The following is a 22848-nucleotide window of genomic DNA, read 5'->3' as shown; positions in this document are numbered from 1 at the left end:
GAACTTGATTCCAGGACCCTGGGATCATGACCCGAGCTGAAGGCACACACAACCAACCGAGTTACCCAGGTGCCCCTCCCCCAATACATACCCAATACTCCCTCTATCCAACCTCCATGATACCATCCCCGACCTCAGCCACATAAAGGGCATCCAGCCTCTGCCTCCTACCACCTCCTTACTTCCCACAAGCAAGTCTTGCTTATTTTATTTCCTAAATAAAATTCAAACTTATTTCTTCCCTTGATATCTTATTTCAGATATCTTCAGATATCTTATTTTCCTCTTGTTATTGCCTGATTCAGAAGTTACCAAACTGTTGTTTGGTGGATCTTTTAAAAAAGGATTCTAGGGGTGCTTGGGTGGCTCAGTCAGTTAAGTGACCAACTCTTGATTTCACCTCAGGTCATGATCTCAGGGTTGTGAGATCAAGCCCTGTGTCCAACCCAGTGCTCAGCGTAGAGTCTACTTGAGATGCTCTCTCCTCCTTCTGTCCCTCACCACCCCCATCTGTGCATGCATACTCTCTGAATTAAAGAAAAAAAAATGAAAAAGGATTCTAGAATCAAATATATTTGCGGGCTGTGTACCCTATGCCTGTCTTAGAAATTCAGAATGACCGTTAGCTTGCAGTAGCCCTGAGAAGTCATACAGTAAAGAAACCCGCTTAACTTTATTTAAGTCAGGGTCTCTCTTACTTTTGTCCATGGAACCCTTTCAGTAAAGGATGGGGGGGGGGGGGAGTCTTTAATTTTTACTTGAAAATTAAAAAACAACGCTCCTCAGAAGAGTGTGGCATCATCTCTGATCATTCATGATCTAACATGCAATCCTCCACACGTCATTTCCATTCTTCAACCCTTTCATTAGCTATTTTCTGAGGAGAAAGAACCGGCTCCGTGCAACATGGCTTGTAAGGCCTGCTTGCAGTCTCCTTGCTACCACTGTCTGATGACATCCCACCAACTCTGAAACCCGTATCCGGCCTTCCCCAAACACATCCCTCTCATGCCTTTGGCTCTATACTTCTGCTTATGCTGTTCCCTCCATCTTGAGGATTCTTTCCCTTCCTCCCCTTATTCACCTGTTTCCAACTAGTCCTTCAAGACTTAGCTTAGATGTGAGCTCTTTAAATGACCTTTCTTGGTCCCAGTTCTCTCTTCTTCCCCAAACATGGGCTACGTTCCCTAAGTGGTCCCATTAGAGGATGCGATCTCTGCTTGTGCGTCTCCTACTCTCATGCTACCTACTGGTAAGGGCTATTATCTTTCTTTATTGTTTTACTCCCACAGCACTCAATCCATGATCCATGAACTCAACAGTACTGCAGTGCTCCTTTTTTTTTTTTAAACTTGCATCTTAATTATCTTTTTTTTTAAATTTATTTTTTAATTTATTTGTTAGAGAGCGAGCGAGCACAGGCAGACAGAGTGGCAGGCAGAGGCAGAGGGAGAAGCAGGCTCCCCGCTGAGCAAGGAGCCTGATGTGGGACTCGATCCCAGGACGCTGGGATCATGACCTGAGCCGAAGGCAGCCGCTTAACCAACTGAGCCACCCAGGTGTCCCAGTGCTCCTTTGATAACAATCAGGCAGGGCCTTCTAGAAGAAATCTGACACACCAGTTTTTCTCTGATTTTACCTGTCAAGTCACAGTCTGGTTGAACTCCGGACTTACTATGCATGTTCTACATAGAGAGGCATAATTTGGTCCTGAGATGCACATTCATATGCTCTTTACATATTCTGCCTTTAAGTACCTGACCTTGATGGGGGAGGGTCAGGCATACTTTCTGATAGCCCAGCTCTGTACTTGCAATGCTCACTGGCTTTTCTCTCCATGGCTTCCTCAAGCCCTTCTTCTCTCTCTTTTTTTTTTTTTTTTTAAGATTTTATTTATTTAGGGGTGGGGGAGGGGGCAAAAAAAAAGATTTTATTTATTTATCTGACAGAGATCACAAGTAGGCAGAGAGGCAGGCAGAGAGAGAGAGGGAAGCAGGCTCTACCACTTATTTAAAGCTCTGTAATTTTGGGCAACTTACACAATCTGTCTCCTCAGCCTCCACATCTATAAAATGGGCCCAGTAATGGTTCCCTGCCTTATACAGTTGCTGTAATCCAGAAATAAGGCTAAGTACTTTGGGAAATGTTTGCTGCGCCGGTTATTATGAATTAGGATATGCCAGTGGCTTCTGGCCCATGATTTATAGTATTTCCACTTTTACCCAAATGTTAAAACTCCCCAATTTATTACCCTGTCTTTTCTAGGGCCCTTATCCTGCTTCCATATTTTTTTTTCCTCCCTCCACAGGATATTAATTCCATGAATGTAAAGGTTTTGTTTTGTTCATTGCTGAAAGCAATAGCACCTGGAATAGTATCATACATATTAGGCTCACAGGAAATACTTGTTGAATGAAAGTTGGAGAGTGTCGAAAAGAAAACATATCCAAAAGTTTTGTTGCAATAAAAAGAATGAATCTTTCCATTCTTTAACGGGTCTCTTTAACATCTTCCAGTACTATATTTTAAAATACCATATGCCACAATGAAAACATAAGAAATTTATTAAAATTTGAAGGCAAAAACATAATTTTAAAAGATTTATATCTATGTCAGGTGTGATACAGTATGGATGCTTTCTTGAAATTCAAAATCAGATCCAAGAGTATCACTTTCAGAGTGTTCTAACAGATTGAGTTTACTTTTAGTCGTCTTGGATGAAACAGTCACTATTCTACTTTCTTTCTTGCCAGAAACGTGTTTTTTCAAAGACTCACTTTTAACTGGTTCATTAACCGAAGAATCATTTTGTCCGATTCCTTTACTATTCCGATTTACAGGTGAGTCAGAGCAAGAATGCAGATCCTTTCTGGGCTGTTTTTTAGCACAATATTTTTTGGTATATTCACCTGTTTTGGTCATTTTCTCTGAAGAAGATCTGTTATTTCTAGACAATTCATCTTCTTTTCTTTGGCTTCCAGTTCCAGACATCACATCTGCTGAAGGAGAACATGTTCTAGCAATGAATTCTTTGATAGAGTCCTGTTGCTGTTCATTGACTGGGACTTCCAGGTTGTCTCTAAAAGTTTCTAAGGGCTCCTGCGTGGAAACGGGCACACGGAAGGAGTCGAGAGGCAAAGGAATTCTAGCATCACCTGTAATTTTCTGAAACTGGAGGGAAAAACAAAAGACGACAAAACAAAAATTCAGTGATGAACAAAGTCAACCATTAAAAAGTTGAGTCCCTGTGATCGTATTATTAAGATAGTCGTTGATTGGGGGCACCTGGGTGGCTCAGTGGGTTAAAGCCTCTGCCTTCAGCTCAGGTCATAATCCCAGGGTCCTGGGATCAAGCCCCGAATCAGGCCCTCTGCTCAGCAAGAAGCCTGCTTCCCCCTCTCTCTCTGCCTGCCTCTCTGCCTCTACTTGTGATCTCTGTCTGTCAAATAAATAAATAAAATCTTAAAAAAAAAAAAAAAAGACAGTCATTGATTAGTCAGAAGATTTTAGACCCAGTTTTTTTCTAATTCTATCTTGTCAGTTGATTCCCAACTTAACTTTGCTATATCCAAGGCAATGACTACTACATTTTCAGACTTTGTGTCTGGGATGATTATTGCCCACTTCTCTTTCCTCATTAAAAATAATAAAGTCCGGGGCACCTGGGTGGCTCAATGGGTTAAGCCTCTGCCTTCCGGCTCAGGTCATGATCCCAGGGTCCTGGGATCGAGCCCCGCATCGGGCTCTCTGCTCAGCAAGAAGCCTGCTTCCCCCTCTCTCTCTGCCTGCCTCTCTGCCTCTACTTGTGATCTCTGTCTGTCAAATAAATAAATAAAATCTTAAAAAAAAAAAAACAGTCATTGATTAGTCAGAAGATTTTAGACCCAGTTTTTTTCTAATTCTATCTTGTCAGTTGATTCCTAACTTAACTTTGCTATATCCAAGGCAATGACTACTACATTTTCAGACTTTGTGTCTGGGATGATTATGGCCCACTTCTCTTTCCCTCATTAAAAATAATAAAGTCCGGGGCACCTGGGTGGCTCAATGGGTTAAGCCTCTGCCTTCCGGCTCAGGTCATGATCCCAGGGTCCTGGGATCGAGCCCCGCATCGGGCTCTCTGCTTAGCAGGGAGCCTGCTTACCACCCCCCTCCGCCTGCCTCTCTGCCTACTTGCGATCTCTCTGTCAAATAAATAAATAAAATCTTAAAAAATAATAATAATAAAGCCCTATTCCCTAAGAAAATTAGTTTCTTTTCTATCCTCCAGGAACATGTAAGCAGTATCCAATTTGTGATAAGACTATTTATTCTCAAGCTGTCAGTTCCCAAGACTGTCTAAGGTTGGCTGAGATGGGAGATGAAGGGAAGGCTCCAAGGAAGGCCAGGAGAAAAGCAGATGGGTTGTCCCCTCTCGCTTCCATAACTGGGAGGCTCCCTATAATATACTGTCTATTAGTTATGTCTGGATTACTTAGTTAAGAACATTATCCATATCAGTACTTGTACCTTCATTAGTGTTCCTTCATTGTAAGCTGACTGCATACAAATAGAAACCTAGATGAAATATGAATAGAATAGACATTTACACAATTTAAAATTTGGAATGTTTTCTCTAATGTTTCATTTCTTTCTTCACCGAGGATAGTTTGCTTTATATCATACATTTGCAAAAGACCTATCTTTCTTATTTGTAACTACACAGTATTATGAAATGGGTCCAAACTTACTAATTTCACATCTGGAAAGGACCCCAAAAAGGCTCCTCCCAAGTACGTGAGTTAAACAGGAACAGAGCATCATTATTTTCTGACTTGGTAATTCCCTTTGGGCTAATCACCCTTAGAATCATTATGTTCTTTTCTGTCCACTTACTTGGATATTTTGCATCTGTCCTAGGGGGTTCTGCTTTGATTCTGGTTTTTCTTCTTCAAGTGCCTTCTTTTCTTCCTTAGGCAGACTACTAAGAGTAGAATTCATCTGGGGACGACCCAGTAAATGAAAATCAGACTGATCTATACCAGCCATTGTGGCAAACTGCCCAAGCCTGGACAGGAGGAGGGAAGGAGAAAAAGCAAAGGTTATTACAATTCCATACGAGCAGCTTCGATTTCCCTGTACCTATAATCATGAAATACCCTACTCCAGATACAAGCCCCTATTCTCTCCCAAATTCCAAGCCCTTCCAGATTCATGCTTTGGGACCACATCAGCTCACACAGCCTTTGCAGCCACATCTCAACCACCAGCCGATTTCCTACTCCATTTCAGCGCTTCAGCTTCTAGTAAGCACCCAGTGCATCACCTCTCACCTCACCCCTACTTCCTGACCACCTTTCCTCCAGTTTCCAAAAACGTGTTCATTCCTTCCTTCCCAACACCAACCCCTTCACCCACAAAACATCACTCCATCAATTTCAATCTCCAGTTCTTTCAGTATCTTCCTTTAACAAAATTGTTTCTAGTTGAGAATGACTGATCTGTATCTATATGTGCCCTGCAGATTAATAATAATTTTTATGTGTAGGACAAAAACCACTGTAATTCAAACATATTTTACAAGGAAGATAAATAAAAGGGAAGGAAATTCCAATGCATTCTGGAATATTTTCAGGTAAAATTATCTTCATGTAGTCTTTCCCCAAAACTATACCTACAAATTATCTTATCAACAGGTTATTCTTTTATAATGGGCTCTCTCCTCTACCAAAGCAGGTTTACCATTTTGCATTTCTTTTAATTCCTCACTTAAAAAACACCCTATATTACACACTAAAGACAACTATGAAAGCAATGAAAATTGCTCACATTTCTCAGTAAACCATCATTACAGATGCAAAGAGAATCATGCCACGGAGAGAAATGAACTAACCCGGCATCTTTAAGGAGGTCCAAGAAAGCATGGAACTTCTGAAAAGAATTCTCAATGCTGCCCAAAACACCTTCATCATCCAGGATCATGCTTGTCAAGGACTGTGCATGCAGGGCTTCAGACAAAGAGAAGTTTATATTTCTTAACTGGGCATTTTCATGTTCCAGCTACAAAAGAAAATTGAAAATGTCTGACATGATTTTCTTCCATTGTCCTAAAAAAAATAGTTTTTAAGCAATAAAACTAAAATAAAACAGTTCAAATGTAATTAATTTGTAATTACTATTTCTGCCTATAAAGACAAAGACTATACCACTGAAGAATCAAAACCCAAAGGGGCTGCCTGGGTGGCTCAGTGGGTTAAAGCCTCTGCCTTCGCTCTGCCTTTGGCTCAGGTCATGATTCCAGGGTCCTGGGATAGAGCCCGCATCGGGCTCTCTTCTCAGCAGGGAGCCTGCTTCCCCCCCACTCCCCCACCCCACCCCGGCCTCTCTGCCTACTTGTGATCTCTGTCAAATAAATAAATAAAATCTTAAAAAAAAAATGACATAAGTGGAGGGGTTCCTGGGCTGCTCAGTAGGATATGCTCTGCATTTGACTCAGGTCCCAACCTTAGGGTCCTGGGATTGAGCCCTACATGGGGCTTTCTGCTCAGCGGGGAGATTGCTTCTCCCTCTCCTCCCTGCTTGTGCTCTCTCTCACGCTCTCTCTTTCAAATAAATAAATAAAACCTTTAAAAAAAAAAAAGAAAACCCAAATATACCCAACAAAGTTTCCTATACAACACTTAGGTGGTATATAAATAAACCAAAGTAACTGTTTTATTAAGGATCTTTCAAAAGATAATTTTTCTAACTGGTTATATTCATAACAGGCCCTCATTTACATTAGAAAAATTAGTTGCTTAAGGTTCACCTTAAATTAGAAAGTGAACCGCTTCTCGGGCCTTTTGGCTAAGATCAAGTGTAGTATCTATTCTTTTCAGTTTAAATTAGAAAGTGAAATAGTCTGATTTGAGCAAAGCATATTCCAACTTTGCTGGACATTAAGGATTAACTTTATGGAGCAAAATATTAAATGGCTAAGTTTAAAAGTCCTAAATCATACCCAACTTATTAACCGTACAATGACTAATATCCTCTTTGGCTTCTTGAAAATGTTTCCTCCCTCATGTGACCCCTCCCCCTCACCATCTTTTCATCTAAAGCCACAGGTAAACCTGACTCTAGTATTTCTCAGAGAGACTCTTTTGTTCATGACAGAGCTTTTACCTTACAGGTGCTCAACATTTACTGAATGAGTAAGTATTCGTCAATCCCATGTATGCACTTGGAAAAATTCCTCCCAAAACTCACCTTATAATAATCAATTATGTTTACATACAACTTCTGAGCTTATGTCCTGCTTCCATGCACAGTAGCCTAATGTAATTCTCATATATTTTTATTTTTCATTACATTCTTAGTTTTCCAATATTTTATACGTATTTATTTAAATTATTCACTGTCAGTAAATAGTTTCATCACGTCTTTTATGTTACTATATATGCTTTATAAGCATAAATGCTTTCCTTTCTTTTTTCTTAAAAGATTTTGTTTATTTGACAGAGAGAGAGAGATATCACAAGTAGGCTGAGAGGCAGTCAGAGAGAGAGGGCGAAGCAGGCTCCCCGCTGAGCAGAGAGCCCGATGTGGGGCTCGATCCCAGGATCCTGAGAGCATGACCTGAGCTGAAGGCAGAGGCTCAACCCACTTAGCTACCCAGGTGCCCCCAAGCATAAGTGCTTTCTTGAACTGAAGCGTCATAAACAGAAAATAAGCTAACATCATAAAAACACACATGCATCAAAAAAAACCCCTAAGATTTTTACCTTTTTTTTTTGCCCCATGCCCAAAATAGGTGGACCTCAGTGCAGGGCTTGAACTCACAATGCTGAGATTAGGACCTGAGCTGAGATCAAGAGTCGATGCCTAACTGACTGAGCCACCCAGGCATCCCTAAGATTTTTCCATTTTAAAAACATTTTTTGGAATAGAGGTCATATGACCCCTAAATATAAATAAATACAAAGGTTCATATGGTACAACCAATTCACAATATATTAGTTTAAGAATTTATAAACTGCATGTGTATGCCTTAAGATCAAATAAAAATTAAACCAAAACACTTTCAAAAGTATAAGAAAAACTTGTTTACCTCACTGACTCGTTTATCAGCCTTAAACCTTATTACTCTTTCCTCCTTTAACTGCTTTAGGCACTCCTCCAGTTTCTCCTAGTGTGAAAAAATAGAGTAAATATTATAAACAATTCATAGTATCATATCCAAAAGCCTTTCCAGTTACAGATCTCACCAAGGATATAGGCACAGAGCCACAAGTAGACTCAGAATTCAGGATTTTTTTTTTTTTTTAAATTTATTTGAGAGAGACACAGCGAGAGGGAATACAAGCAGGGGGAATGGGAGAGGGAGAAGCAGGTTTCCTGTCAAGCAGGGAGCCGGATGTGGGGCTCAATCCCAGGACCCTGGAATCATGACCTAAGCCAAAGGCAGACACTTAACAACTGAGCCGCCCAGGTGCCCCAGACTTCAGGATTATAATCTACTACTTATGATATCATACCGTGCTGGTGAAATTAATTAACAAAAATATCAAATTAGCATATTAAAAATTTATTTGAATCCAAAACTTTTGAAGATAAATATGTGGCAGCTCACCATAAAAGGCATATGTGTATAATATAGTTAAGTGTGAAATAAAAAACCAAGGCCAATAAGTTTTTTTAATTTTTTTTATTATTTTATTATTTTATTTTATTATTTTATTATTTATTATTTATTTTTTTATTTTTTATTTTATTTTATTTTTATTAATAGGTCCCTTTATAACTAGAAATCTTATTAACACAGTTAATCCACCCAAATTATGTTATTGCAGATTCAAATGCATTTTTTAAAAAGTAAACACTTTTAAAGCACATAATAGAGCCCTTAGTAGGAATTTCCGGGATATTAATTTAATCATCAAAGCCCTACAAGGAAAGAACAATTATTAACTCCATGTCTTTTTGCAGCTGTGAGAAAACAGAGGCAGAGAAAAGTAGAGTAGGACACCCAAGACCATGTCACCTAAGACATTACGTTGTAGAACCACATTCTGAACTCAGGAAGTTGGGTGCCATGCCTGTTCACAGAAGTGGTAATTTCCCCATTCACCAACGTCCGTAAAATAAAATGCACATTGGTAAACCCCCTTTTAATTCCGAAGAACAAGACTCTTAAAGTCCTTGCAGTGGTTGGCAGAATTCTAAGAGAGCCCCCCTGCCACGCCCCAAGATACTTACCTGCTAAACTATAAATCCTCCCAGTTAATCAAATCCTAGTCTAGGTGCTGCAGTGAAGGGATTTTGCAGATGTAATTAAGGTTCCTCAAATCTTTAATTGATCTTAAGAGATTATTCTGGTGGATGTGACCTAATCAGGTGGCCCACTGAAAGGGACTGGGGTCTTCCTTAAGATCTAAAGTAAAAAGGGGACAAGGGGGAGATTCTCTGTGGCTGGCTTGGAACACGTCAAGTGTGATGTCGTGGCAAGGAAGGCAGGAGGGAGGCCTCTAGGAGCTGAGACTGGCCCCTGACCTCCAGCCAGCACAGAAAGGAGGATCTGTGTCCTACAACTCCAGGAACTGAATTAGGCCAATGAGCTGTGTAGTTAGAAGTAGGTTCTCTCCCAGAGCCTCATGACGGGAACACAGCCTGACTGACATCCTGAGCTCATCTTTATGAGACGAAGCAGAGAGCCCAGCTGTGCCATACAAGGACTTCTGACCTACAGAACTGGGAGCTCGTCAGCAGGTGTTGTTTCAAGCCACTAAGTTCACAGCAACAGAAAATTAATATACTACTCAACCCTCAGGTTCATGAACAAAATAAATGACTGTTACTGTTTTAAGCCACTATTTTGGGGCTGGTGTCTTATGCAGCAATAAATAAATAAAATACCTCTATTTGTTAAAACAAGGAGGTATATTTATATATTTTAAAGGCTTTTGAACAATCACTTAAACAAAGAATTTCAACTTAAAATTTAGTTTGCCCCTGGTGCATGTGGGTTGAGGGGAGGAACTCTATTATATGCTGGCACTGAAAGAGGAAACTAGAACCAGCTTCTGGACAGTGAGTACAGACCAATGATCTTACACGTAGGAATTTACCCTAAGGAAATCACCAGAGATGCGGCAAAGACTTATCTACCGACATGTTATACGGGACTGTTTTAGAACTAAATCCTAGAAGTAAGCTACAAGCTTCCAAATTGGGTTAGTTTAAATAAAAACAGCATACCCATTTGAAGAAATGCTCTGTAAAGCCACTAAAAAACATTGACCACAAGAGGTCTTAACCAGAATTAATGAATGGGCCTCAGGAGTTCTATATACTGTGTGTTTTTTCAGGGAAGATAGTACATAACCTTAATCTAAGATTCTCTGGTGTATAAGAGTATTTAGTGATAGGACAAAATATTTTTGGTATCTTTTTATGGCAAAAGGGTAGATTGGGTATGTGTACATATAGAGGTGGCTTTTATTTTTTTCAGTAAGTTTTTCATTGTTTTTAAAATTTTGCTCAATGAACACACACTTTATACTCAGAACTTATGTTTAAAAATTTAAAAATAGTCTAATAACTTCAAATTCTTTAATGTTTCATTATACAGTTGAAGCCAGCCACATTTTTAATGTGGACAAAGACAAAAAAATTGCAAAATTCCTCTACTCACTTATATAATGGTTTTGATATTTAAAACTTAGTTCACAGAAATTCTAAACAAACACCACAATCAGGGAAGTATAGACTGAAATGCTCCATTCTCAACTGGCTCTAAAGATGAACAGCACATTGTGCAATTACATGACATGGCTTCTCCCTCTAGTGGAGGGAGTTAGAACATCACGTTGGCTCTTCATGAGAGCCTCCTCCAAAGTTTTAAGTAATTCATGCTCTTTAAAAAAATATGAAACCGTACGAGACTCGTAATCATAGGAAACAAACTGAGGGTTGCTGGAGGGGAGGGGGATGGGGGGATGGCATAACCGGGTGATGGACATTAGGGGGACACAAGATGTAAGGAGCACTGGGTATTATGTAAGACTGATGAATCACTGAATTCTACCTCTGGAACTAATAATACATTATGTTAATTGATTGAATTTAAATAAAAAATTTTTTCAAAAGCTCAATGTCTACATTAAAAAAAAATATTGTACCAAAAGATTAGATAATAAAATTACGTGTAGGGTGCCTAAGTGTCTGCCTTTGACTCAGGTCATGATCCCAGGGTACTGGGATAGAGCCCTGCATCTGGCTCTCTGCTCAGCGGGAAGCCTGCTTCTCCCTTTCCCCCTCCTCCTGCTTGTGTTCCCTCTCTGTCAAATAAATAAATAATATCTTAAAAAAAAAAGAAAATTACATGACATCCAGTTATGTAAATTAGACTAACGATCCTTGTTATCTGCTCTCCTTCCCCTTCTATACATTGGCTAGTTTGATTCTTTTTCTGAAACAAAGCTCCCATCATACTACATCTCTAATTTTATATTCAACTTTTTTCCATTGTACATTAGATCAATAATTTTTTATATAATTAAGGGATTCATAGCCTTGATTTTTTAAAAAGATTTATTTTTTGAGAAAGAGAGCAGGTGCACCTGTGAGCTGGCGGGGGGGTGGGGGGGAGTGTGAAAGAATCTCAAACAGACTCCCTACTGAGCAAGCAGCCCAACTCGAGGCTTGATCTCATGACCTGAGCTGAAATCAAGAGTCAGTCACTTAACCAACTGAGCCATCCCTAAACTTGAATTTTTTAATGGGCTATAAAATATTCCACTGAGCATGTCTCTTGGTTCTATAAGCATTCCTGCATTAAACATTTAAATTCTTTCTAACCTTCCAATATAAAACAAAATAACTATTTTTACACATGAAGGCCTTTTTCCATATGCAGGATAATTTTCTTGCAATAAGCCAATAAAAATGAGTTTAAGATCAAAGAAAATGAGCATTTTTAAGGTTCTGTGATAATGATCTTCAAAAGATTCCTAAGATTTTAGACTGCTTTCAGTAATGTATCACTCGGTATATAACTTCTATTGTAACTGTTGGCTTGTTTCCTCACTTTAAAGTGCAAGAAATTTAAGGGAAGGGGGTGTGTCTTATCCTAGAACATGTGCCAGGTTTAAAGTCCACGATAAGTAATTGCTGAATGAGATAAACCCATGCCAATATGAGATCTATGTGTATAATTAACAGTTACACTTCTGGGGCACCTGGGTGGCTCAGTGGGTTAAGCTTCTGCCTTCAGTTCAGGTCATGATCTCAGGGTCCTGGGACTGAGCCCCGAATCGGGCTCTCTGCTCAGTGGGGAGCCTGCTTCCCCCTCTCTGCCTGCCTCTCTGCCTACTTGTGATCTCTCTCTCTGTCAAATAAATAAATAAAATCTTAAAACAACAACAACAAAACAAAAAACAGTTAAATTTCTCTTTCAGATTGTACTTTTAAAAATTCAGAATCTCTGGCTAAAACCTGGCCCTACTCCTTAGCGGTATAACTTTGGGCAAGTTCAGGAACTCTAGGCCTCAATTTCCTCATCTCTAACATGAAGATAGGTTCCACACACGACACAGTTCTTGGGAGGATTTCATGAGTTAACACACACATAAAACTCAGAAGAGTGCTTGGTACGGAGGGTATGTTCAATTAATGCTAACGAATATATGTGAACGCAAATAGTAGCAAAGGATTTAAACTCAAATAGTCTCAACTCACTCACACATCCAGCCCCCTTGAGGCAAACTTTTCTTAAGCAGGTTTTAATTTTTTTAAGTAGTCTTTACGCCCAACGTGGGGTTTGAATTCACATTTCCGAGATCAAGAGCGGCATGCTTTATAGACTGAGCCAGCCAGGTAGCCCTCTGGGCAGGTTTTAATTGTAAAATATGATATACATACTTTATAAAGTGCATCTTTACATGCATGCATCCCTAAAAATTCCCTTTGGCTTTCCCAATTCTTAACTTCGCTAAAAGAGAATCACAGTATATCCAGCCTTCTAGTCAATATTGTTTTTAAAAATTAATCTACGTTGTTGCCGGTAGCTCTAGTTTGTTAAACTTTATTGCTTTATAGTTTCCCACTAAATGAATACACATAATTTAATTTTTGACTCTTAAGGGACATTTGGGCTGTTTTCAGTTGGTGCTAGTGCAAATCACACACACGTCCTGTTGCAGCAGTTACTCTAGTACATATACCAGCTGGGCAGGGGAGAGGGAAACTGGTTGGGTTGTGGAGTAGTAACACAACTTCAGGCAATGAACAACGCTGAATGCTTTCCAAAGTAGCTATGTAGATTTATATGCCTATATAAGCAGGGTGTGGGATTCCTATTATACTCCAGGTCTAGGAAACCCATAATTATCAGACTTTTTTTGTTAATGGGATTGGAGTGTTGTGGCCTTTCATAGTGGACACTTTTCTATGTTTATCAGCCATCTGGATTTCCTTCCTTTTTCTTTTCTTTTTTTTAAAGATTTTATTTATTTGACAGAGACACAGCGAGAGAGGGAACACAAGCACGGGCAGTGGGAGAGGGAGAAGCAGGCTTCCCGCTGAGCATTGAGCCTGATGTGAGGCTCGATCCCAGGACCCTGGGATCATGACCCAAGCTGAAGGCAGGTGCTTAACGACTGAGCCATCCAGGTGCCCCACCCCTGGATTTCCTTTCTTAATGAGCCTTTAGCCATTCTTATTTTCAATTCTTCTCTATTTCCGAGTAACAAACTTACATGACCACGTCATGATTAAGTTTTAGACATTATTAACTTCCTACTTTACTAAATAAGACGTTAATTCATTTACACTCTTTCCCTAAGTCCATTTCTCTCACTGAAGTCACATCCCCATTAGTTTTTCCACTGGTCATGAACTCTTTAACTTGCAGTGATATCCTTAAAAATCTGTATTGTGGGGCGCCTGGATGGCTCAGTCAGTTAAGTGTCTGCCTTTGGCCCTGCATCGGGGCAGGGGCGGGGGGGGGGGGGCTCCCTGCTCAGTGGGGAGCCTGCTTCTTCTTCTCCCTCTGCCCGCCACTCCCCCTGCTTATATGCTCTTTCTCCGAGACAAATAAAGAAATAAAACCTTAAAAAAAATCTGTATTGTTAATTGACCATAAACTCTCCCAAAGCCCCACTTTGGGAATGGGACATTCATGCCTTTTTCCCTTCTTTCCACCTCTTGTTTACCTTCCAAACCTATCTTTTATGTTGTCAAAGCTGATATTTACGTTTTCTTCTGTTTCCTGTTGAGATGCTAACAGCAAATAGTCCCTGGTTCTACCAGGTATCTGCTTTTACTCCTTTTCTTCCAAACCCCCCACCTCCCACCCTGTCATGTTGCATGCTTTACTCAACTCTCAGGCGAACTCTCAGGCGAACCGGTTATTTTCTACTTAGGAACGAGAGCAGAAAGCTCCCTGGAAGCTCATGGTTGACTGCGAGGAGGTGGGTAGTCAGTTATAATACGGAACCTCCCAAATACTCTTTTCTAGGGTGTACAACTGCACTAGATGCCCTAGTTCTCCCCAGTTTTTTCCCTCAAATTTTTATTTAAATTCTAGTTAGTTACCATATAGTGTCCCAGTGGTTTCAGTAGAATTTAGGGATTCATCACTTACATCTAACTCCCCAGTTTTTTCCAAAGTAAAATTATCTCATTTCAGGAGAATGAGGGTGGGGATGGGCGTCTACTCTCCCAAATGAAAACCTCCCACACCCGCTCTCCGTATTTCAGTCACATTTTTACTAATTCCACCGTCTCCTCCCTGCGCATCTGAGGATGGAGCTATTTCTGCCAGGGGGATCAGATTCCCCTCAGCGGAAGTCAGTCCCTGTGCAATTCTAGGTTGTGGTGTTCCTCTGCTCACAGCTTCCCACCCTCCCACTTGTCTTCTGTCTTTGTAAAAAATGTTGAAAAATCCCTTCTCTTGATTGTTGTGGATATATTCTTAAAAATTTTGATACCAGCACTTTAATGTCTTATCAAAATGGAGAAGAGCCGAGAGGGTCCTCAGCACATCCTGAATCAGGTAATCCCTGGTTACAGTTCCTGACCTCCTTGGGTCTTCCCCAGTGCCTACTGCTGCTTTTAGAAGTACAATCTCCCTAGTGTCTTGGTGTGGGAAATGAACACATTGTAAAATGACCATGACTGCAAATTAGACGGTCTGGGGTCTTGTCTCTACCGTGCAACTTAGTAACAAAGCACTTTAAGGGCTACAAATTGTAGGTGCTCGTTTAGAAGATAAAAAGGAGGGGCGCCTGGGTGGCTCAGTGGTTTAAAGCCTCTCCCTTTGGCTCAGGTCATGATCTCAGGGTCTTGGGATTGAGTCCCACATCGGGCACTCTGCTCAGCGGGGAGCCTGCTTTCTCTTCTCTCTGTCTCTGTCTCTCTGCCTACTTGTGATCTCTGTCTGTCAAATAAATAAATAAATAATCTTTTAAAAAAAAGAAGATAAAAGAGATAATTCGACATCAATTCCAGATTCGTCCCACTCTAACATTTTATAATTTTCCAGGTACTTAGCTTAGAATTTCCCTATGTTACTGTCCTTAATTTTTATTAGGAAAATAAAAATCTGGCTTTCTTTTTTAAAAAACCAAATAGTAAAAGGGGCGCCTGGGTGGCTCAGTCGGTTAGGAATAGAAAAATTCCTTTTTGATTTTTCTCTGAATTCAAATGTCTATCTTCCACATTGGTCTAGGCCAAGGAATCGGTGAGGGAAAGACAGAAGCCATGTACAAGCTCTTCCAGTGTCCTGATCAGGCTTCTGCCTGCCCAATAACCACTCCGGTTTAAAAAATTATCTCTAGATCTTTAAAGTGGTAACTTTGTACCTCTAATGCTTCTTGTTTTAAACTGGTTTTCTCAGGCTGCTCTTGAACACTTTCGGATGAATCGTCGACCTCTTCAATTTCTGAGGAGGAAGGACTCTCTACTGTCACAGTCACAGGAAAATCTGATTGCTTAGAGAAAGAAGACAAGGTTGTAAAGACATAACAAAAATCAGATACCAAATATTATAGGACATTTAATAAAACTGATCTAAGGTATCATGTCATTATCTATAAATGTCTTCTACTACTTAGTCTAAAACAAGCAATGACAAAGTAAAATGACAGTGACTTATTTTTGCTGTCAATGTATGGAATTCTGTTAAGGTTAATATTTGGAATCATCCATATTATTTTTAATTTTCTTTCACATAAGCCAAGTGAGGAGCCAGGGTTGAACATTCTTCTCAGACCAACTTTACACTGACGATGAGACATTTACTCTCCACTGTACAAAAAGTCTGGAAGAAATGTAGTTTTTGGAGGAAAAATCCATCAGTAGGGGAGTGGTAAGAATTAGAAGAATAATTAGAAAGTCAACATATTTAGTGAAAAAAATTTTTTTAAAGTAAATCATTTACACATACACAACTAAAATGGACCCATCAAAAATCTCATCGTATCATCCTTCAGCCACCGTAAGCCAGAACTACTGTAACGGTAACACAACTCTCAAGTTTCACTGCCACTGGAATGCAGTTTAGTATGTTGTTTCCAAACACTTGAAAACTGACCTGATCATGACCCCATAAAAAGTCTACAGATCAAAAAGAGGAGCGCTGGGATTGCCTAACTGCACAGAAGACAAGTCACTGGGGTGCCATTTTAACCACAGGCAACAAATCCCAGAGTATAGGAAAGTTCCAATGGTAGAATGAGGTGTACACCCTTTCTTCTGGACATGCAGGGGGCAGGGCTCACACCTGGGGTGCTCTTCTCCCCACCCAGCAGTGTTACCCTACTCAGAGCAACTCTGCAGTTTCCCAGCACAAGGGGGAAGGAGAACCTGACACTCTGACAGGAATGGCTGGTTCTAAGACCATGAGGCAGCAAGACAGGGAATGTGTGTGGTCTTGGTGAGAGAGGAAGTGCTCTGAGAGACTCTGGCTTCTTTATTTTGCCTTTCGGATCTGGAACTTACACATATAGCCCTCAAATAACATTTCTCGAAAACATAAAAACATTCTTGAAAATGACAACTCCATGTGTTGGGTCAGGAATAGCGGTCAAATTCCTTTCACTGGGTTAATAGGTGACCTGTGGGCTGGAGAAATGGCTTCCCTGTTTACAGATGGAACCACAAGATGCCCAGTGTGTGTCACAGTCACAGAACTACATGGTGTCATTGGGAGAGCAACCTGACAAGTTGCAAATGGATTTATTTCAGAGAGGTAATGGTCCCTGTAAGGCTCTGTTTAGTCTAAAACACAAAGAGAATGACCTCCCACCGTTCTCACTTAATCTTCTATACACAGTAAATATGAGAACTACGTACCTGCAAATGATTATATACATCACGAGTTTTGATTAATGGAAAACCCCTAAAGAGATATCAACAAAGTAAGTTAAACATTGACATGAACATCATCAGTTAATGCCAGTTAATAAAATTTGCTAGAATTATGTACAATAATACTATTAATAGGGGCGCCTGGGTGGCTCAGTGGGTTAAAGCCTCTGCCTTCAGCTCAGGTCGTGATCCCAGGGTCCTGGGATTGAGCCCCGCATCGGCGGGCTCTCTGCTCAGCAGGGAGCCTGCTTCCTCCTCTCTCTCTCTGCCTGCCTCTCTGCCTACTTGTGATCTCTGTCTGTCAAATAAATAAATAAAATCTTTAAAAAAATAATAATAATACTATTAATAGTACATATGAATTTTGTATAAAAAAATAAGCTCAAAATAAGGAGCCGGGAGGCTCTGTTATGGAGAAAACTGAACAGGATTTAGCAGACTGGCTTGTCATAACTCCCTGAACTGCTGAGGGATGTCTTCACTTTCTACATTCAGGCTGGTTTAGACTTCCAATCTAACTTCTTTGACTAATAATCATTCTCCAATTGACAACTCCTTGTGATCAGAATGGTCTTGAGATTAGTAAGTATCATAAAAAGATGATATGAAATCACACAGCCATAAAACTGAAGTGTAAAGACTAGAGCCTGGGAACTAGAGTTTATGCAATAATAATTCATATCACCATTTGCAATGGAGAGTACATTTATCAATATAATGTGAGCATCAATTATTTTAGAAAGTACCTACCTCAAGTTTTATTTAAAATCAAGTCTTTGTTTACTTTTTTCTTTTTTTAAAAGATTTTATTTATTTATTTATTTGACAAAGAGAGAGATGCAGCAAGAGAGGGAACACAAGCAGAGGGAGAGGGAGAAGCAGGCTTCCTGCCAAGCAGGGAGCCTGATGTGGGACTCTGATCCCAGGACCCTGGGATCATGACCTGAGAGGAAGGTAGACACTTAATGATGGAGCCACTCAGGCACTCCAAGTCTTTGTTTTCTTAAGCAATTGTTAATCCCCAATTTCTTGAAAACTACCCCGTAAATTATTGAAAAATAATCTATAGCAAATCAATTCACTCAGCAGGCCTAAAATCATAGTTTTGACCATTTAAAGAGACTTTTATACTTCTAGGATAAAAATTGCTAGGCACCATTATCCTCTGGATAAGTAATCAGCTAAAAGTAGTTAAATCTAATTTACTAAATCTGATTCACTAAAATGATTTAAGCCAGTTGACTGAGTTAGATTAAGTCTAATCCCTCCTCCTCATCCATTCTGCATTAAACTATTAAACTATTAAACTATTCACCAGGCTGGAAATGTCTTTTTTCCCCATTCCTTACATATCCTCCTGCACTACAGGGCCCTGCCCAATTATACCCACCTTTAATGAAACCTTTACTCACCTGTACCAGTGGGGAGAATGTTATCTCTTCTTGACTCCCACAGGGTTACATTTGTTGTGACACAAGAAATAGCTTGCAACTCCCAATTATAACTGTTTTTGTTTTGTTTTGTTTTTTCTTCCTTCAAGGACTCATTAGGCAGAAGCCACAGGTGAGTTATCGTTTTTTCCTCTAGAGAAACCACTAGAGACCACCCACATAATAGAAACTCCAAAATGAAAATTTCTGAACAACTTAAGTTAGGAAGATATATACTCTACCTGCTCCTTTTTGCACGTTCCGCTGTGCGCCACGGCAGGAAACCAGACACGCCAGGAGGTAGAGGTTCAGGAGCGTAACACTCTTTACCAAGGGAGTGTTTTCTTCCATTGCTTACAGGTTTCTTCGTGGCCAATCCTGTTTGCAAAAGCATTAAAGGACAAACTCAAGATGCACTAAATGGTGACACAGCAATCATCACATGTTCACACTTTATAAAACAGGCACCTGCCAATGATGCGAGGCCATTAATAACAGGATCGTTCTGTAAAAATGCTTTTACATAGACTAGCAATGTTTACAAATATAAGTTCTCATAGAGTAACAAGTTATCATTTTAACTAAAATATGAGATGCGCATAACATGCAAATAAATAAGTAAATAAAAAATACATCCCAAAGAATGAAACATGCACGATACACCTTATGTATCATGCAGAAACATTCATTTTATTGAATCTCAGAATATCTTTGGTATTTCTGAATCTCAAAGATAGAGAAACACTGACACATCCCTGATTCCTGCCAAAGAGAATCTGAATTGGACCAAAATTTCAACTTAAGTTTAGTTTTCCTATGTGAAAACAATCAAAGTAATAGGACTGAAAGCTGCTAAGTGGCAGGTAAGTCAATGCTACTCTCTGTAAGTCTGTCACCTTCAATGCTCATTTGATTTCATATAGAAAACGAAAAAGAAGTAAGACCCAATGGATAAAAGAGCAAAATATGGAGACTTGGCCCAATTTCAGTATTAAAAAAGTGAAGTATCCTTATATGAAATGGTTAGTAGCAACAACTAGACCTACCTGCCAATACTTTATTTAGAATAAACCATATATTAAAATTGACATTTAAATATTTTTCTGTTACTCAAAACAAGTAACGTAAGTTTATTATATTTATTCCTCAAATCTATTTTACTATACTACTTTAGCAGCATTAGGGTAGCATGAGAAGTAAAGCATATATAGCAACAGAGGGCAAATATTTCAGAGTGTACCTTATTGAAAATCTCTACATGACCCTGTGTAATTTCTCTGGATAAATTTATACACCTCTTAAAATATATAAAAGTTCCATTCACTTTGAGCTATTTTTTTGTTTCTAACTTAATTACTCTCAAGGAAAAATGTTCGTATATTTGTGGTTTGTACGTGTACACTTCTCCCCTGACTTTCAGAAACTAATGCAAATACCATTTGTATTTAAATCCAGAATAATTCTCATGTATCTTGTTAGGAGATACAGTTCCCATTAAAGTTCCTATCTTCTTTCTGCACACATGATTACAATGTGAATGTGACACAACTCACACATTTAACCCTATACTCACCTGGATCTAACTACATAGCCAGACATTGCTGTGGCTTACCTCTATGTCTCCATATAACTGAGGCAAATACAAAAAAAAGCCCAAGAAATAAAATTACTCTTAAAATAGCTCAGTGAGCCTGTAAACTTCAGTCACATTTCCACTTTGTTTAATCATGCTAAGGAAAAAAAAAAGATTTTTAATTTTTTATTCTCATTCCATGAAGTCCTATTATATACCACCAGATACTAAAATTATAGAAATCCTAATATAACATATATATTTTTTACCTATATACAATTCTATTTCTAATATTATATCAAGGGCACCTGGGTGACTCAGTTGGTTGGGCGACTCCTTCAGCTCAGGTCATGATCCTGGAGTCCTGGGATCGAGTCCTACACTGGGCTCCCTGCTCAGCAAGTAGCATGCTTCACCCTCTCCTCCCTCCTCCTGTCCACTCTCACTATTTCTGTGTCTCTCTTTCTCCAATAAATAAATAAAATCTTTAAAAAACAATAATATTATATCAAAATACCAGTTTAGACACTTTCCAGAATGTTTTACACATGATGCAAACTTTTAATAATATCTAATTACTGTGACATCACAAATCTCAGCTTCTTGCATATACTATTTGACTACTAAAATATGTTTTAAAATAAAAATTGGTAGAAGAATTGTTAAGCTTTCTTTTGATTTAATAACTCCTACTCAATATTTTATTGACCAAACAAGGAGATTAATAGAGAATCAAAAACATACCTTTTAATAGTAAAAAAAAAAAAAAAAAAAAAAAGGTGTATTTATGGAAATGTTTACAATACTATTAAAAAATTATATAATATTCAGGTTATTTTGAATTTTCCACTAATTTATTATTTATTTATTTATTTAAAGTGGGCTCCACACCTGACATGGGGCTCAAACCCATGACCCCAAGACCGAGAGTCATGTGCTCTACCGACTGAGCCAGCCAGGCACCCCAAATCTTTCACTAATTTAAAAAATAGACTAAACTCAATGAAACCTTGTGAATACATAAAAAAGTATTAACTATGAAATCATATAGAATTTTAATTCAATTTAAAATGAAGTGAAAGAAGAAAAATGGCAAATTTTATTTGAGCTCTGTGGAATCGTATCAATATTTCATCCACCCTGTCACCTGTGTACCTACATTGTCTATGTTAATAGACCACAGGAAGAGAAAACGAAAATCTTAACCAAGAAATATATTCAAAATAATGAACTTTTTAAGAACACATCGCTGGTTAATTAAAAAAATGGAAGTATTAGCATCTCTTTTTAAAATTGTTTCTAATTCCATAAATTCTCATCATCTATATCAGAATATTTATAGTCTTTCCTATATGCAGTGTGGTTAACCCTGGTTGTTACCCTCAGTATCACACAATGGGAAGAGATTCTAATTTTAGCCATCGGAACACATATATGGCATAAGTTCTAGCCACGTTAAAATACCAGGAGAGAAAGAGTTACCAATTCTAATAGTAGCTTTCCCCTTTCGACCATTTCCCAGAATTATAGTTCTCTTTTTCTGTCTAGCAGTTTTGAATGGTTCCTTCACTGATGGAGAAGTTATCCACTGGTACTGGAAGAGAAATAAAAAAACACTTATTTCAGTTACAGGTTATTTATAAGGGTTTGATCTCAATTGGAAATTAAGCTATTCTGAATTAACAAAAGGTTTGCAATCTGCATTTCTGGGACCTCAAATTAAAGAATCACACAATGTTTTCAAAACAGAAAAGCCATTTGATTTGACTTAATTGATTTAAGATGGCAGAAAAATGCCTTGATAGTTTTATTTTATGAGGGGAAAAAAAAGAAAAACATGCAATTAAAGAAAAACATGCAATTAAAGAAAAATTCTTCCTAGAGAACTACAACATGTTACCTCTGACTTGGCGCTCCTTCCATTCTGGAGAACTTTTTTGATAACTGCTTTCATCACAGAATGATCTAAAGTAAAATAAATTGGAATTATAGTAATTGCTTCCCACTGAGCGGTTATTCCCATTTAAAAACAAACAAATTACAAAAACAAATTACAAAAAGACCAAACTAATTACTGTTTTCACATTAAACTAAATACAAAACCCACATTATGTGATTATATACCTATTTCCCCCTTTTTAGTATTCTAATTTCTTCCTCAGAAACCTAACACGAAAGTATGCCCCCTCCCATATTGCCCACAATGACTATTCTTTTGGCAGCAGCAAAGATGAAATCGAAACACTTCATGTCTAACGTGGCTTTGGATAGCTTTGGATAGAAAGCAAAAGTCTGGGCACTGTCCAGATGCTTAGATACCTAAAGGGCATCTAGTCTGCCAAACCAAAGTCCTGATATTCTCTCAAAGCTGTTCCTCTCATCAGACCCCCTTTCTCAGTGAGTGGTACCAACTGGTTGCACCCGTTATCATCCAGCACTTGCTTCTTTATTACTATTTCCTTTATACCCCACACCCGATCTGTCTTATTAGCTACCCCCTAAAACACAACTGAACTG

At 38.8% G+C, this 22848-nt stretch overlaps 1 protein-coding gene across 2 annotated transcripts in view; it reads right to left on the bottom strand.

Annotated features, from left to right (window-relative positions):
* Window positions 1-2460: 2460 nt before the first annotated feature.
* Window positions 2461-22848, bottom strand: part of CEP78 (centrosomal protein 78) — a gene marked incomplete at its 5' end in the record, with an annotated part of 32085 nt that continues 11697 nt past the window's right edge. Inside the window, 10 exons of one of the 2 annotated variants that reach the window (XM_080819995.1) lie at window positions 2461-3171; window positions 4510-4557; window positions 4876-5047; window positions 5873-6039; window positions 8069-8146; window positions 15822-15950; window positions 17314-17359; window positions 19001-19136; window positions 21814-21925; window positions 22232-22296. In XM_080819995.1, the coding sequence (XP_080676121.1) occupies window positions 2608-3171; window positions 4510-4557; window positions 4876-5047; window positions 5873-6039; window positions 8069-8146; window positions 15822-15950; window positions 17314-17359; window positions 19001-19136; window positions 21814-21925; window positions 22232-22296 (1517 nt within the window). In that variant the 3' untranslated portion in view covers window positions 2461-2607. The remainder of the gene's footprint in view (window positions 3172-4509; window positions 4558-4875; window positions 5048-5872; window positions 6040-8068; window positions 8147-15821; window positions 15951-17313; window positions 17360-19000; window positions 19137-21813; window positions 21926-22231; window positions 22297-22848) is intronic. The other variant, XM_080819996.1, reaches the window with a different exon arrangement.

This window comes from Martes martes, assembly GCF_963455335.1.
Source record: "Martes martes genome assembly, chromosome: 12".
Lineage (NCBI taxonomy): Eukaryota > Metazoa > Chordata > Mammalia > Carnivora > Mustelidae > Martes > Martes martes.
This window is presented reverse-complemented; position numbering and strand designations above follow the sequence as displayed.